Source organism: Bubalus bubalis, chromosome X, assembly GCF_019923935.1.
Source record: "Bubalus bubalis isolate 160015118507 breed Murrah chromosome X, NDDB_SH_1, whole genome shotgun sequence".
NCBI lineage: Eukaryota > Metazoa > Chordata > Mammalia > Artiodactyla > Bovidae > Bubalus > Bubalus bubalis.
In genome coordinates, this window is record NC_059181.1 from 138,829,771 (window position 1) to 138,847,480 (window position 17,710).

The window sequence follows — 17,710 nt, forward strand, 5'->3', positions numbered from 1 at the left end:
TCTCTAAAGGTTTCTTTTTGCCTTTAAAGTCTGTGATTTTTCCAAATTAGTGAATGATAGCAGCTACTATTTCTGAGGCAATAGATAAAGTACAGATACAAGCATTTTACATGTGTCCTTACCATCCTCACAAAAACCCTATAAAGTGGATATTCTCCACATTTTAAAATTGATGAAATAGGCTTAGAAAAGCACAGAAAACAGTCATGAAGATAGTGAGTCATATGTTCAGAATATTTATTTTTTAATTTATTCACTCGTTTGTGTATAAATGCAACCAATATTTAATGAACACCTACTATGTTCTGGGCACTATCTTTAGCACTGGTGTACAGCACTGAACATAGTAGATAAAATTCATACCCTGTGGAGCTTGTATTTTAGTAAGCAGAAAATAAGATTCAGAAAATAAGTTCCAAGGCTTGATTTACTTTTATAATATGGTACAATGTCCTCTGACTAGCTTTTGTGTCATGTTACCATTTTACAGTAAAGTCACATTTTTTCCCTTTTTAGACACAGAAGAATCATGCTCCAAGGAAACCAAACTATCTCTGAATTTTTCCTCCTGGGACTCACAGTGGTGTCTGAACAGCAGCAGCTCATCTTTGTGCTGTTTTTGTGCATGTATCTGGTTACCATGGTGGGAAATTTACTTATCATCCTGGCTATTGTCAATGATGCTCACCTCCACAGCCCCATGTACTTCTTCCTTGCCAATCTATCCTTCACCGACATCTGCTTCACATCTACTACAGTCCCCAAAATGTTGGCAGACATCCAAAGCCAGAGCCCAGTCATCTCCTTTGCAGGATGCCTTACACAAATGTACTTTTTTATGTTGCTGGTAGACTTGGACAATTTCCTCTTGGCAGCCATGGCATATGACCGGTACATTGCCATCTGTTACCCATTACACTATGCTGCGTTACTGAGTCTGAAGCGTTGTGCCCTGTTGGTAGTGACTCCATGGGTTGTCTGTAATCTTCTTTCTGTACTTCATCTTGGTCTGCTGGGCCTCTTGAATTTCTGTGATCAGAGAGAAATTCCACACTTCTTCTGTGACCTGGAACCCATTTTAAGGCTGGCTTGTTCAGACACCCAGATCAATGACTTGACAATCCTAGTAATTGGGGGAGCAGTTATTTTCATTCCATTTACCTTCATTTGTGTGTCTTATTGCCTTATTGGTTGCACTGTACTTAGGATTCCTTCAGCCAAGGGGAAGTGGAAAACATTCTCCACTTGTGGCTCCCATTTCTTAGCTGTGTCCCTCTTCTATGGATCTATCAGTGGGGTCTACTTTCTTCCCTCTTCTGCCTACTCTGCAGAAAGGGATAAGGTGGCTGCCATCATGTATACAGTGGTGACTCCCATGATGAACCCCTTCATCTATAGTCTAAGGAACAAGGACATGAAGGGAGCTGTGAGGAGACTACTTATCAGGAAAACCTATTTCTGGATATGGTGATTCCTGCCATAAGAAATGCCTATATCATCTTCTTACACTTCGATGAGCACACAGAGTCCAAAACCTCAGGCTACTGTGCCACCATGATAGTTTCTTTGCCATCCATCTCCTGCCCTGAATCCATATCCAAGAATCTAGATCAAACTTCTGTCTCTAGGTAAAATAATAATAATAACAAAACAAAAATGCTCCTTTGTTCCATCAGTTCAGTTCAGTCACTCAGTCGTGTCCAACTCTTTGCGAACCCATGAATCGCAGCATGCCAGGCCTCCCTGTCCACCACCAACTCCCGGAGTTCACTCAGACTCACGTCCATCGAGTCAGTGATGCCATCCAGCCATCTCATCCTCTGTCGTCCCCTTCTCCTCCTGCCCTCAATCCTTCCCAGCATCAGAGTCTTTTCCAATGAGTCAACTCTTCGCATGAGGTGGCCAAAGTACTGGAGTTTCAGCTTTAGCATCATTCCTTCCAAAGAAATCCCAGGGCTGATCTCCTTTAAAAAGGACTGGTTGGATCTCCTTGCAGGCCAAGGGACTCTCAAGAGTCTTCTCCAACACCACAGTTCAAAAGCATCAATTCTTCGGCGCTTAGCCTTCTTCACAGTCCAACTCTCACATCCACACATGACCACAGGAAAAACCATAGCCTTGACTAGACAGACCTTTATTGGCGAAGTAATGTCTCTGCTTTTGAATATGCTATCTAGGTTGGTCATAACTTTCCTTCCAAGGAGTAAGCATCTTTTAATTTCATGGCTGCAGTCACCATCTGCAGTGATTTTTGAGCCCCCAAAAATAAAGTCTGACACTGTTTCCACTGTTTCCCCATCTATTTCCCATGAAGTGATGGAACCAGATGGCATGATCTTCATTTTCTGAATGCTGAGCTTTAAGCCAACTTTTTCACTCTCCTCTTTCACTTTCATCAAGAGGCTTTTTAGTTCCTCTTCACTTTCTGCCATAAGGGTGGCGTCATCTGCATGTCTGAGGTTATTGATATTTCTCCCAGCAATCTTGATTCCAGCTTGTGTTTCTTCCAGTCCAGCGTTTCTCATGATGTACTCTGCATATAAGTTAAATAAACAGGGTGACAATATACAGCCTTGACGAACTCCTTTTCCTATTTGGAACCAGTCTGTTGTTCCATGTCCAGTTCTAACTGTTGGTTCCTGACCTGCATACAAATTTCTCAAGAGGCAGATCAGGTGGTCTGGTATTCCCATCTCTTTCAGAATTTTCCACAGTTTATTGTGATCCACACAGTCAAAGGCTTTGGCATAGTCAATAAAGCAGAAATAGATGGTTTTCTGGAACTCTCTTGCTTTTTCCATGATCCAGCGGATGTTGGCAATTGGATCTCTGGTTCCTCTGCCTTTTCTAAAACCAGCTTGAACATCAGGAAGTTCACGGTTCACGTATTGCTGAAGCCTGGCTTGGAGAATTTTGAGCATTACTTTACTAGCGTGTGAGATGAGTGCAATTGTGTGGTAGTTTGAGCATTCTTTGGCATTGCCTTTCTTTGGGATTGGAATGAAAACGGACCTTTTCCAATCCTGTGGCCACTGCTGAGTTTTCCAAATTTGCTGGCATCTTGAGTGCAGCACTTTCACAGCATCATCTTTGAGGATTTGGAATAGCTCAACTGGAATTCCATCACCTCCACTAGCTTTGTTCGTAGTGATGCTTTCTAAGGCCCACTTGACTTCACATTCCAGGATGTCTGGCTCTAGGTCAGTGATCACACCATCGTGATTATCTGGGTCATGAAGTTCTTTTTTGTACAGTTCTTTTGTGTATTCTTGCCACCTCTTCTTAATATCTTCTGCTTCTGTTAGGTCCATGCCATTTCTGTCCTTTATCGAGCTCATCTTTGCATGAAATGTTCCTTTGGTATCTCTGATTTCCTTGAAGAGATCCCTAGTCTTTCCCATTCTGTTGTTTTCCTCTATTTCTTTGCATTGATCGCTGAAGAAGGCTTTCTTATCTCTTCTTGCTATTCTTTGGAACTCTGCATTCAGATGTTTATATCTTTCCTTTTCTCCTTTGCTTTTTGCTTCTCTTCTTTTCACAGCTATTTGTAAGGCCTCCCCAGACAGCCATTTTCCTTTTTTGCATTTCTTTTCTATGGGAATGGTCTTGATCCCTGTCTCCTGTACAATGTCACGAACCTCATTCCATAGTTAATCAGGCACTCTATCTATCAGATCTAGGCCCTTAAATCTATTTCTCACTTCCACTGTAAAATCATAAGGGATTTGATTTAGGTCATACCTGAATGGTCTAGTGGTTTTCCCTACTTTCTTCAGTTTAAGTCTGAATTTGGCAATAAGGAGTTCATGGTCTGAGCCACAGTCAGCTCCTGGTCTTGTTTTTGCTGACTGTATAGAGCTTCTCCATCTTTGGCTGCAAAGAATATCATCAATCTGATTTTGGTGTTGACCATCTGGTGATGTCCATGTATAGAGTCTTCTCTTGTGCTGTTGTTGGAAGAGGGTGTTTGTTATGACCAGTGCATTTTCTTGGCAAAACTCTATTAGTCTTTGCCCTGCTTCATTCTGTATTCCAAGGCCAAATTTGCCTGTTACTCCAGGTGTTTCTTGACTTCCTACTTTTACATTCCAGTCCCCTATAATGAAAAGGACATCTTTTTGGATGTTAGTTCTAAAAGGTCTTGTAGGTCTTCATAGAACCGTTCAACTTCAGCTTCTTCAGCGTTACTGGTTGGGGCATAGACTTGGATTACTGTGATATTGAATGGTTTGCCTTGGAAACGAACAGAGATCATTCTGTCGTTTTTGAGACTGCATCCAAGTACTGCATTTCAGACTCTTTTGTTGACCATGACGGCCACTCCATTTCTTCTGAGGGATTCCTTCCCGCAGTAGTAGATATAATGGTCATTTGAGTTAAATTCACCCATTCCAGTCCATTTCAGTTCGCTGATTCCTAGAATGTCGACATTCACTCTTGCCATCTCTTGTTTGACCACTTCCAATTTGCCTTGATTCATGGACCTGACATTCCAGCTTCCTATGCAATATTGCTCTTTACAGCATGGGACCTTGCTTCTATCACCAGTCACATCTGCAGTGGGTATTGTTTTTGTTTTGGCTCCATCCCTTCATTCTTTCTGGAGTTATTTCTCCACTGATCTCCAGTAGCATATTGGGCACCTACTGACCTGGGGAGTTTCTCTTTGAGTATCTAAGTAGGTCTCCTATAATGGGTTTCAATCTGTGAAGGTCCTGCTTTAATTGAGATTGAATCTTTTTAAAAACAACTGAGGTGAAAAGTGTGATTGTAACTAAGGGGAAAGGTCCATTGGGTCTCATATTTTGAAGGCTGACTATAGGGGCCAAAGACTTAATTTTATTACTCATTGGGTCAGAGCATCCATGTGCACTAGAGGCTATTTGGGGATAATGGATGTTCTGGCTATGGGAAATACAGCAAGGCAATGATTCCAATGGTTAACGTTAGGTATATCTGTTTCTATTTCGTGTTCCTTTATTCACTTATTCCCTGGGTCTTTTTATGAGCTTGCCCAAATGTGGGCCAGAAGAGGATCAGAAATTGATGAGAGGTAAAAACTCAATTGTCAGACATCTAAAGTGGAATCTGGTTACTACACAGAGCCACCACCCCTCCATCACCCCTCTCTCTAGCAGGACCCCCAAAACAAACAGAAATACCACATCCTTTTCCTCCTCATCAGTGGGATGAAGTGTTCAGGGATAAATCCTCAGTGCTCAGAAATCTTCAGTCTGCAGTTCTCAGTCTTCACCCAGTCCTCACTCCCAGTGTCTGAGTAAGTATGGACTGGCTGGTCTGGGCCGTAAACTGAAAGGACGCCACCTCCCTCCCTCCTCACACACCGGACCCTTCCCTTTCTCCCCTCTGCATCATCAAAAAAACATGCGCACACATCTTTTTACTGCTTGTTGGTACTTTAATCAACATCTGAGTAGTTTGGTCTGTCCAGAGGGGACCTTTGTTGTATGTTTGATCCCTCTACAAACGACTATTCTGCCTTTGCTTTCCCTGGAGTTACAGCAGATGGCTCAGCATCTTGGGCTCCAGGGGGGCACAGGGGCTTACTTGGAGAATTGTCAGGAGAAGTGTTGGAAGAATCCTCTGGGGTTTCTTCATCCTCCATTGGCCCATTTTCATTCTTCTTTTTCTCCTGCTGGTGGTAGTAGAAGACTAGTATGGTCGACTTCCATTTCTTATTTCTGTTCGGATTCTGCTCTAGGGTTGATTGTACCTTCTTCATGAGGTTTTGTATCTGGTAAGAAAACAAAGTCATCCAGAAAGACATTAGTGAAGGAGGATGAGTAGGAGAACTTTGAGAGAATGGGTGTGCGTTGGGGAGGTGTTTTGTGCCAGGCAAGGGCAGGGTGAGTCACGGGTGGGGGATGAAGAGGAAGAACATGAGTAGGGTAATCTGACCTCCGGGTCCAAGCCAGTGGACTGATCAGAATTATTTGTCTTCCTTTCTTCGGAGATTGAGGCTTCTTCCTCGAAACTGATGTTGCATACATCAATTTCCGACTTCTCCTCCTTCACTTTCCCAAGTATGCCTCCCATCTTGCAGCAACAGTGGCCTACACCAAGGTGCCTGGCCTCTTTATATACCTTCCCGGACAATGAAGAGCCACAACTGTCCGTTTGATTGGTCAGCAAGAAATTTCTCCAGCCAATGGTAGCCCTGACATTGCTGACATCACAAAGCGCCACTTATGAACCTTCATGGGGGAGGGGAGGCTGCAATGGAGTCCAGGTGCTCTGGTTTGAGAAAGGGAGTGCTTCCTCAACACCCATTAAAGAGCCTTCCCAATTTGATTTGCCACATTTCCTCATCTTTTCCAGTTCAGTTCTTGTGGTGTAGAAGTTAGGGAGCCAGTGTTCCCTCCAAACCATTGCTCATGGCCACCCCCAATCAGTGATTGTCATCTTCCAGATCTCATCACCTAGTATTTGGTGTTGTTGTTGTTTTTTTTAAAAACAGTTTGCTTTAGAAGTTTTAGATTTGCAGAATATTTGTGAAGAGTATTTTCGTATACTCCACAACCAATTCCCTTTATTACCATTGTACATTAGTATTAAACATTTGTTCAACTTAGTGAACCCACACTGAAAGAGTATTATTAACTAAAGTCTGGACATTATCAGATTTCCTGCAGTTCAGTTCAGTTCAGTTCAGTCACTCAGTTGTGTACGACTCTTTGTGACCCCATGAACTGCAGCACACCAGGCCTCCCTGTCCGTCACAAATCTGGGAGTTTACCCAAACCCATGTCCATTGAGTCAATGATGCCATCCAACCATTTCATCCTCTTTTGTCACCTTCCTCTCCTGCCCTCAATCTTTCCGAGCATCTGGGTCTTTTCAAATGAGTTAGCTCTTCGCATCAGGTGGCCGAAGTATTCAGTTTCAGCTTCAACATCAGCCCTTCCAAGGAACACCCAGGCCTGATCTCCTCTAGGATGGACTGGTTGGACCTTCTTGCAGTCCAAGGGACTCTGAAGAGTTTTCCCCAAGACCATAGTTCAACAGCTTCAATTCTTCGGCGCTGAGCTTTCCTTATAGTCCAACTCTCAGATCCATACATGGCTACTGGAAAAACCATAGCCTTGACTAGATGGACCTTTGTGGACAAAGTCATGTCTTTGCTTTTTAATATGCTGTCTAGGTTGGTCATAACTTTCCTTCCAAGGAGTTAGTGTCTTTTAATTTCATGGCTTCAGTCACCATCTGCAGTGATTTTGGAGCCCCAAAAATAAACTTAGCCACTGTTCCACTGTTTCCCCATTGATTTGCCATGAAGTGATGGGACCGGATGCCATGATCTTAGTTTTCTGAATATTGAGCTTTAAACCAACTTTTTCACTCTGTTCTTCCACTTTCATCAAGAGGCTCTTTAGTTCTTCTTCACTTTCTGCCATAAGGGTGCATCCTATGCTTATCATTGTTCTAATATGATATCAGGTGTTTTACATAAATTGTTCCATTCAATCCCAGAATGACTCTAAGATATAGATACATGCTATCATTGTTCCCATTTTACAGATGAGAAAACTAAGTGGTAACAAAGTTAGGAAACCTACTCAAGATCAAATAACTTTCAGGTGGTGAAGCTATAAATTGAGATGGGACTTGAAATCCTGTGGTCCCAAATGCTCATCTAGATGCTGTTATATTCCCTCTGCTACAACCCTATTCTCAGTCATCATCAGATCATGCCTGTGTAGTGCCAAGAGCCTGAGAGTCCTCTGTTCCTACAGAGTTCACAACATTCAGTGAGCTTTCTAAAACATAAATCAGACTGCATGACTTTATCAAACCATCTAGCAGCCCTCCACTGCACATAAGATAAACTGCCTGTTCTTACCCCACAAGTCCCTACGAGACCTCATCTCTGCCTCTCCAGTGTCAGTCTTCTGTCTCTGCTCTGCTCCTCTCTGACTGATTCCAGTTTACACTCAACCTTTAGCAATTCCTCAGCACACTGTTCTTATTCTTGCTTCATGACGTGGCAACTTGTTATTCTACCTAAAATGCTCTTCTTCCAAATCTTCACACAACTGATTATATCTCATTCTTTAAATCTTGTTTCAGATATGAACTCCTCAGAAAAGGTTTCCCCACACCCTTTAACCAAAGCAGCTCTCCTCTGCTCCACGCCAATACCATGAACCAGTACTTTGCCCATGAAAATAGAAATTACTGGATCATAGAAGTATTGACTTTATGTCCTTCACTGTAAGTCAAGAACCAAGTACAAAATCTGACACATCCTAGGCACTCAAGACATATCTGTTTCCTGAAATACTGGTATGTTTCTTAAAGTGCCATCCTCATATGTGTATAAATACACACACACACACGCTTTTGTGAAATCGGGAGCTTGATGTCATCTCATAGAAGTGTAATGTACACCCCCCTCCCCAATTTTCATCTCAATGTCAAGACTAAAGATGCCACACATACACCACAAAAATATGAAAATGATTGTTACTCATATAATGAGTTAATGCATCAAAAATAGAATGCCCAAAAAAGGCAAAAAATAGTAACTGTGCAGCAATGGGTCATTAGATGATTGTGATTCTTTCACTCTATAGATGTAGGTATGGATGTACATTCAGTGAAAACATCAAGTTCTGCACCTTAAATGTATGCAATGTTTATTTGTTCCTTTTAGCTCAATATAATTAATAAACAATGGCATCTATCTCTATTACAATTTACCCATGATATTTGTTTGATAACCAAAGAATTCCATGCTTCCTTTAATTTGTACTTGTTTATGGAAACCATTGTGGCCCCTGCATGGTGAGAGCAGTAAAGGTGGTGAGTGTCCCATTGAACATCTTGTTCAGGAGATAGTATTTTGTGTTCTGAAAAGCAAAATGAGTCTCTGGGTTTCTCTTATTGTGTAGAACTCCAAAGAGGATAAGGAGTGCCATGGTGAGACATTGTACTGTGGCTTTGATATGTGTAGAAAATGTGTGACCTTGATTTGCATTTTGGGTATAATTTATTGGGAGGCAAGAGATTGCGTGAGCTCTTAACCCTAAATGAGACAACCCTGGAGAAGAATTGTTTGACTTGGTCATAATAGACAGTCAGCCCAGTGGCCGTGGCTCAAAGATCTACAAAGGCATGAAGCTGAGGCCAGTTGTGGCGCAGACATTCTGTGCTAAGGTAGGTGCCGCATACTGGCCCTTTGCGCTGACCTTTGGGTCCTGTCCTTTATCAGAACATAGTGATGAAGAGATGACAAGTAGCAGCTCTCAAGCAAGCTCCATCAGTGTGATAGTGACGACAGCATTGGTTAAATGAATCATCTCCCTTTGGATTTCACTGTGTGGATGCAAAAGGGCTCCCCAGGTGTCCAAGAGTTCTAAGAGATGAACTCTTGTAGCAGTGTGGCATCTAACAAGGGCCTGAGAACAGGCGAAGGTACCCTTTCCTGAAGATAGGGTATGTAGAGGGCTCAGTTTCAGCTGATCCTGTAGCAAGGAGGCCTCACTAGCTATGCTGAGCTTGCAGAGTGCTACTTCTGTAATCAAAGGCCAAATGGGCAGCTGGATATGGAGGGTCATAGGTTAAAGACCTGAGATCGTCTATATTTCCAGGCCAGTCCAGCATGTACCCACATGTGCTGCACTAAGGTCATACAGCATTGGGCCAAGGTGGGCTGTTCCCTGTATCAGAAGCCCATGAGACTAAGGGCCATCATTGGTGGTACAGAAACTCCAAGATACATGAGAGAAAGCTGCTAAAGCTTGCACAGTGACAGAGTCTCAGGGGGTGCTAATAGGAGTGACCGTTCTATGGCAATTTAGGCAGATTCTAGAAACTTTTGACACGGGGCGTCTCATTCAAGGCAGGCCTATTTGGAAGTTATCGACCAAAAATACTGTGTATATGAGGAAATGTTTCCTCCAGAATCTATAAATGTCTAAAACATGTTGGGCTTGTTTTAACAGTATAGGTACTGCTGCTGCTGCTGCTGCTGCTAAATCGCTTCAGTCGTGTCCGACTCTGTGCGACCTCATAGACGGCAGCCCACCGGGCTCCCCCGTCCCTGGGGTTCTCCAGGCAAGAACACTGGAGTGGGTTGCCATTTCCTTCTCCAATGCATGAAAGTGAAAAAATAAAGTGAAGTTGCTCAGTCGTGTCTGACTCCTAGTGACCCCATGGACTGCAGCCCTCCAGGCCCCTCCATCCATGGGATTTTCCAGGCAAGAGTACTGGAGTGGGGTGCCATTGCCTTCTCCAAGTATGGGTACTAATAAGCCTAAAAGCTATTTCTCAACACCGTGAAGACTGGAGGAGTCCAGAACTTACCAAAGAGTTTTCAGCAACTTACCTGCAGTGGGGGGACTGTGTAGCATGTGTGTCATAGGAATCTCCTCAAAGCGGGATGTCATCAATGTGAGGTCCTAATTGTGTACCTGACCAAACCGAGAGCAGGTGAAAATGTTGCCTTCAAAGACCGTGTGAGATGGCAGGAGTGGACACTGGCCCCATTGAGTAGACAGGTAAAGGTGTATTATTTCCATTTGAAGCTGAAGGTTAAGTGTAGCTTAGAAGTTGTTGAAATAGGCAGTGAAAACAGCATGCTAGCCAAATGTTTTGCTATGACTGAAAAGTATTTGCCAGTTATTCGTTGGAAGCAGTATTTTCAATAATATAAATGGACATCTAATGAGTGGGGCCCTGACCCCAAGGGTACAAGTTCACACTGAGACCCTGGTCTTGTTTTACAGCTTTGAGATCAAGTAAAATGTGTCTGTAAAGGGCAGGAGTGGAGGTAAGCACACCCTCTCTAAATCAGATCAGATCAGATCAGATCAGTCCCTCAGTCGTGTCCGACTCTTTGCGACCCCATGAACCACAGAATGCCAGGCCTCCCTATCCATCACCAACTACCAAAGTCTACTCGAACCCATGTCCACTGAGTCAGTGATGCCATCCAACCATCTTCTCCTCTGTGATCCCCTTCTCCTCCTGCCCTCAGTCTTTCCCAGCATCAGGGTCTTTTCAAATGAGTCAGCTCTTCATATCACGTGGCCAAAGTATTGGAGTTTCAGCTTCAACATCAGTCCTTCCAATGAACACCCAGGACTGATCTCATTTAGGATGGACTGGGTGGATCTCCTTGCAGTCCAAGGGACTCTCAAGAGTCTTCTTCAACACCACAGTTCAAAAGCATCAATTCTTCGATGCTCAGCCTTCTTCACAGTCCAACTCTCACATCCATACATGACCCTGGAAAAAACATAGCCTTGACTAGACAGACTTTTGTTGACAAAGTAATGCCTCTGCTTTTGAATATGCTATCTAGGTTAGTCATAACTTTCCTTCCAAGGAGTAAGCATTTTTTAATTTCATGGCTGCAATCACCATCTGCAGTGACTTTGGAACCCAAAAAAATAAAGTCTGACACTGTTTCCACTGTTTCCCCATGTATTTGCCATGAAGCGATGGGACCAGATGCCATAATCTTAGTTTTCTGAATGTTGATCTTTAAGCCAACTTTTTCACTCTCCTCTTTAACTTTCACCAAGAGGCTATTTAGTTCCTCTTCACTTTCTGCCATAAGGGTGGTGTCATCTGCTTATCTGAGGTTATTGATATTTCTCCCAGCAATCTTGATTCCAGCTTGTGTTTCTTCCAGTCCAGCGTTTCTCATGATGTACTCTGCATATAAGTTAAATAAGCAGGGTGACAATATACAGCCTTGACGTACTCCTTTTCCTATTTGGAACCAGATTGTTGTTCCATGTCCAGTTCTAACTGTTGCTTCCTGACCTGAATACAGGTTTCTCAAGAGGCAGGTCAGACGGTCTGGTATTCCCATCTCTTTCAGAATTTTCCACAGTTTATTGTGATCCACACAGTCAAAGGCTTTGGCATAGTCAATAAAGCAAAAATAAATGTTTTTCTGAAATTCTATTGTTTTTTCGATGATCCAGCAAATGTTGGCAATTTGATCTCTGGTCCCTCTGCCTTTTCTAAAACCACCTTGAACATCTGGAAGTTCACGGTTCATGTATTCCTGAAGCCTGGCTTGGAGAATTTTAAGCATGTGAGATGAGTGCAATTGTGCAGTAGTTTGAGCATTCTTTGGCATTGCCTTTCTTTGGTATTGGAATGAAAACCGACTTTTTCCAGGCCTGTGGCCACTGCTGAATTTTCCAAATTTGCTGGCATATTGAGTGCAGCACTTTCACAGCATCATCTTTGAGGATTTGAAATAGCTCAACTGGAATTCCATCACCTCCACTAGCTTTGTTCGTAGTGATGCTTCCTAAGGCCCACCTGACTTCACATTCCAGGATGTCTGGCTCTAGGTGAGCGTGAGTGATCACACCATCATGATTATCTGGGTCGTGAAGATCTTTTTTGTACAGTTCTTCTGTGTATTCTTGCCACCTCTTCTTAATATCTTCTGCTTCTGTTAGGTCCATACCATTTCTGTCCTTTATTGAGCCCATCTTTACATGAAATGTTCCCTTGGTATCTCTAATTTTCTTGAAGAGATCTCTAGTCTTTCCCATTCTATTGTTTTCCTCTATTTCTTTGCATTGATCGCTGAGGAGAAGGCTTTCTTATCTCTCCTTGCTATTCTTTGGAACTCTGCATTCAAATGGATATATCTTTCCTTTTCTCCTTTGCTTTTTGCTTCTCTTCTTTTCACAGCTATTTATAATGTCTCCTCAGACAGCCATTTTGCTTTTTTGCACTTCTTTTTCTTGGGGATGGTCTTGATTCGTGTCTCCTGTACAATGAAACAAACCTCCAGCTCTGTTGTGGCACCACAATACTCCAGTCTGTGAATGCAAAGTGTAGTTTGCAGATCTGTGCTAGTCACAAAACTATTTGTTACTGACCAGCTGGGGGATTGAGGTTAGCTAGGTTTAAAAACTGTGATGAGTATTTAGAAACAGAGTAATTTCACATTTTTGGTACTCTTCAAGAGTCTGTTTCCCCAGTCTTGTGTAAGTTCTGGCAGCTCTATGGTCAGGTTAATGGCAACCTCCTCCAAGAGGGCTTACGCCATATCCAGGTCTGCTGCAACCAGAAGCTCTGCCCCTGTGGCAGGCCACTGCTGAACCGAACCTCCACAGCTACACAACAAACTGTGGAAAATTCTTAAACAAATGGGAATACCAGACCACCTTACCTACCTCCTGAGAAATCTGTACGCAGGTCAAGAAGCAACAGTTAGAACTGGACATGGAACAACAGACTGTTTCCAAACTGGAAAAGGAGTACATCAGGGCTGTATATTGTCACCCTGTTTATTTAACTTATATGCAGAGTACATCATGTGAAATGCCAGGCTGGATGAAGCACAAGCTAGAATCAAGACTGCTGGGAGAAATATTAATAACTTCAGATATGCAGATGACACCACCCTTATGGGAGAAAGTGAATAGGAACCAAAGAGCCTCTTGACAAAAGTGAAAGAGGAGAGTGAAAAATTTGGCTTAAAGCTCAGCATTCAGAAAACCAAGATCATGGCATATGGTCCCATCACTTCATGGCAAATAGATGGGGAAACAATGGAAACAGTGACATACTTTATTTTGGAGGGCTCCAAAATCACTGCAGATGTGACTGCAGCCATGAAATTAAAAGACATTTGCTTCTTGGAAGAAAAGCTATGACAAACCTAGACAGCGTACTCAAAAGCAGAGACATTACTTTGCCAACAAAGGTCCATCTAGTCAAAGCTATGGTTTTTCCAGTGGTCATGTATGGATGTGAGAGTTGGACCAGAAAGAAAGCTGAGAGCCAAAGAACTGATGCTTTTGAACTGTGGTGTTGGAGAAGACTCTTGAGAGTCCCTTGAACTGCAAGGAGATCCAACTAGTCCATCCTAAAGGAAATCAGTCCTGAATATTCATTGGAATGACTGATGCTGAAGCTGGAACTCCAATACTTTGGCTACCTGATAGGAATAACTGACTCATTTGAAAAGACCCTAACGCTGGGAAAGATTGAAGGTGGGAGGAGAAGAGAATGACAGAGGATGAGATGGTTGGATGGCATCAAAAACTTGATGGACATGAGTTTGAGTAAGCTCCAGGAGTTGGTGATGGACAGGGAAGCCTGTTGTGCTGCAGTCCATGGGGTTCAAAGCATTGAACATGACTGAGTAACTGAATTGAGCTGAATTTCACATTGCTATAAAGTTGTTTCATTTTACAAAAGTATCAGTCTACAAAAATTTGGAAATTAAAAAATTCTAGAAACACTAGATTCTTCTCTTTCCCCTCCTTCTTCTTTTTCTTCTTCTCCTTATCTTCCCATTCCTCCCTCCTCTCCCCAATTCCTCCTCTTCCTTCATCTTCTTCAACATAAAATCTTAAGCAGGCTCTGTATGATGAATAACTTTTTAACCAATGCCATCAAGATCTAATATTGGTTTGTTATTTTAAACATCAATTAAAGCATTTCCAAAATATACAAACAGCTCCTACAGCTTAATATTAAAAAAAAAACAAACCCGATCGAAAAATGAATAGAAAATCTAAATAGACATTTCTCCAGAGAAGACATGCGGATGGCCAACAGGTACATACAAGATGTTTAACGTTGCTAATTACTACAGAAATGCAAATCAAAACCACAATGAGGTACCACCTCACACCAATAAGAATGGCATCATTAAAAAGTTTACAAACAATAAATACTGGAGAGGATGCGGTGGAAAGGGAACCCTCCTGCACTGTTGGTAGAAATGTAAATTGGTGCAGCCACTATGAAAAATAGTATGGAGGTTCCTTAAAAAACTAAAAGTAGAACTACTGTATGTTCCTACAATTGTACTCCTGGACATATATGTGGAAAAGATGAAAATTCTAATTTGAATAGATACATGCACCCCAATGTTCATAACAGCACTATTTATAATAGCTAATATGTGGAAGCAACATAAATGTCCATCAATAAATGAATGAATGAGGAGGGTGTGGTATATATTTATATATATTGAAACATACATATATGTATGAAAAATTACTCAGCCATAAAAATGAAATAATGCCATTTGCAGCAACATGAACGGACCTAGAGATTCTCATAATAAGCGAAATTAGTGAGTAAGACAGAGAAAGACAAATCTCATGTGAGCCTAAAATATGACACAAATGAACCTATCTACAAAACAGAAACAGACTTGCCAACATAGGAAACAGACTACTGGTTAGCAAGGAGGAAAGGGGGAATAAATCGTGAATTTGAGTTTAACAGAAATACACAACTATGTATAACATAGATAAGCAAAAAGGACCTAGTGTATAGCACAGGGAACTGTGTTCAACATCTCATAATAACTTACAATGGGAAAGAATCTGAAAAAGAATATGTGTGTGTGTGTGTGTGTGTGTAACCGAATCACTTTGCTGTACAGCAGAAACACTGTAAATCAGCTATACTTCACATAAATAAATAACTGAAAATATTAAAAATAACTTTAAAAATCAATTAAGTCAGTTCAGTCGCTAAGCTGTGTTCGACTGTTTGCAATCCCATGGACTGAAGCACGCCAGGCTTCCCTATCGGTCACCAGCTGGGGAGCTTGCTCAAACTCATGTCCATCAAGTCACTGATGATATCCAACCATCTCACCCTCTGTCATCCCCTTCTCCTCCTGCCTTCAACCTATTCCAGCATCAGGGTCTTTTCCAATGAGTCAGTACTTCTCAACAGGTGGCCAAAACATTGGAGCTTCAGCTTCAGCATCAGTCCTTCCAAAGAATATTCAAGACTGATTTCCTTTAGGATGGACTGGTTGTATCTCCTTGCGGTTCAAGGAGTCTTCTCCAACACCACAGTTCAAAAGGATCACTTCTTCCTTGCTCAGATTTCTTTAAGTTCTAACTCTCACATCCATACATGACTATTGGAAAAACCATAGCTTTGACTAGATGGACCTTTGATGGCAGAGTAATGCTTCAACTTTTTAACATGCTGTCTAGATTGATCATAGCTTTTCTTCCAAGGAGCAAGTGTCTTTTAATTTCATGGCTGCAGTCACTATCTGCAGTGATTTTGGACCCCCCCAAATAAAACCTATCACTGTTGTTTCCCCATCTATTTGCCATGAAGTGATGGGACTGGATGCCATGATCTTCGTTTTTTGAAAGTTGAGTTGTAAGCCAGGATTTTCACTCTGCTCTTTACTTTCATCAAGAGGCTCTTTAGTTCCTCTTTGCTTTCTGCTATAAGGGTGGTGTCATGTGCATATGTGAGATTCTTTATATTTCTTCTGGCAATTTTGATTCCAGCTTGTGCTTAATCCAGCCCAGCATTTAGCATGATGTACTCTGCATACAGGTCAGTTTTCATTCCAATCCTACAGAAAGGCAATGCCAAACAATGTTCAAACTCATTGAACATTGCACTCATCTCACGTGCTAGCAAAGTAATGCTCAAAATTCTCCAAGTGAGGCCTCAACAGTAAGTGAACTGAGAACTTCCAGATGTTCAACCTGAGTTTAGAAAAGGCAGAGGAACCAGAGATCAAATTGCCAACATCGATTGGATCATAGAAAAAGCAAGAGAGTTCCAGGAAAAAAACATCAATTTATGCTTTATTGACTATGCCAAACCTTTGAGTGTGTGGATCACAAAAAACTGTGGAAAATTCTTAGAGAGATGGGAATACCAGACCACCTTACCTGCCTCCTGAGAAATCTGTATGCAGATCAAGAAGCAACAGTTAGAACCGAACATAGAACAACGAACTGTTTCCAAATTGGGAAATGAGTACGTCAAGGCTGTATATCGTCACCCTGCTTATTTAACTTGTATGTAGAGTACATCATGTGAAATGCCGGGCTGGATGAAGCACAAGCTAGAATCAAACTTGCTGGGAGAAATATCAGTACCCTCAGATATGCAGATGACACCACCCTTATGGCAGAAAGTGAATAGGAACTAAATAGCTTCTTGATGAAAGTGAAAGAGGAGAGTGAAAATCCTGGCTTAAAACTCAACTTTCAAAAAACAAAGATCATGGCATCTGGTCCCATCACTTCATGGCAAATAGATGGGGAAAGAATGGAAACGGTGACAGACTTTAGTTTTGGAGGCTCCAAAATCACTGCAGATGGTGACTGCAGCCATGAAATTAAAAGACATTTGTTCCTTGGAAGAAAAGCTATGACCGACCTAGACAGCATATTAAAAAGCAGAGACATTACTTTGCCAACCAAGTTCCATCTCGTCAAAGCTATGGTTTTTCCAGTAGTCCTGTATGGATGTGAGAGTTGGACCATAAAGAAAGCTGAGCACCAAAGAATTGTTGCTTTTGAACTGTGGAGTTGGAGAAGACCCTTGAGAGTCCCTTGAACTGCAAGTGATCCAACCAGTGAATCCTAAAGGAAATCAGTCTTGAATATTTATTGGAGGGACTGATGCTGAAGCTGAAGCTCCAGTACTTTGGCCACATCATGGGAAGAACTGACTCATTGGAAAAGACCCTGATGCTTGGAAAGACTGAAGGCAGGAGGAGAAGGGAATGACAGAGGATGAGATGGTTGGATGGCATCACCAACTAGATGGACATGAGTTTGAGCAAGCTCTGGGAGTTGGTGATGGACAGAGATACCTGGTGTGCTACAGTCCATGGGTTCCCAAAGAGCTGGACATGATTGATGAACTGAATTGACCTACTCACTCTGCATATTAGTTAAGTAAGGCTGTATACTGGTGA

At 42.1% G+C, this 17,710-nt stretch overlaps 1 protein-coding gene across 1 annotated transcript; it reads left to right on the top strand.

Moving 5' to 3' along the window:
* Positions 1-529: 529 nt before the first annotated feature.
* Positions 530-1,471, top strand: LOC102394109 (olfactory receptor 1468-like). The gene has a single exon (XM_006072644.2). It carries the CDS (start codon positions 530-532, stop codon positions 1,469-1,471), a length of 942 nt encoding a protein of 313 aa, XP_006072706.2.
* The last annotated feature ends 16,239 nt before the right edge of the window (positions 1,472-17,710 follow it).

Coding starts and splice junctions, on each gene's coding strand:
- LOC102394109 (XM_006072644.2), top strand. CDS start 530: ATGCTCCAAGGAAACCAAACTATCTCTGAATTTTTCCTCCTGGGACTC.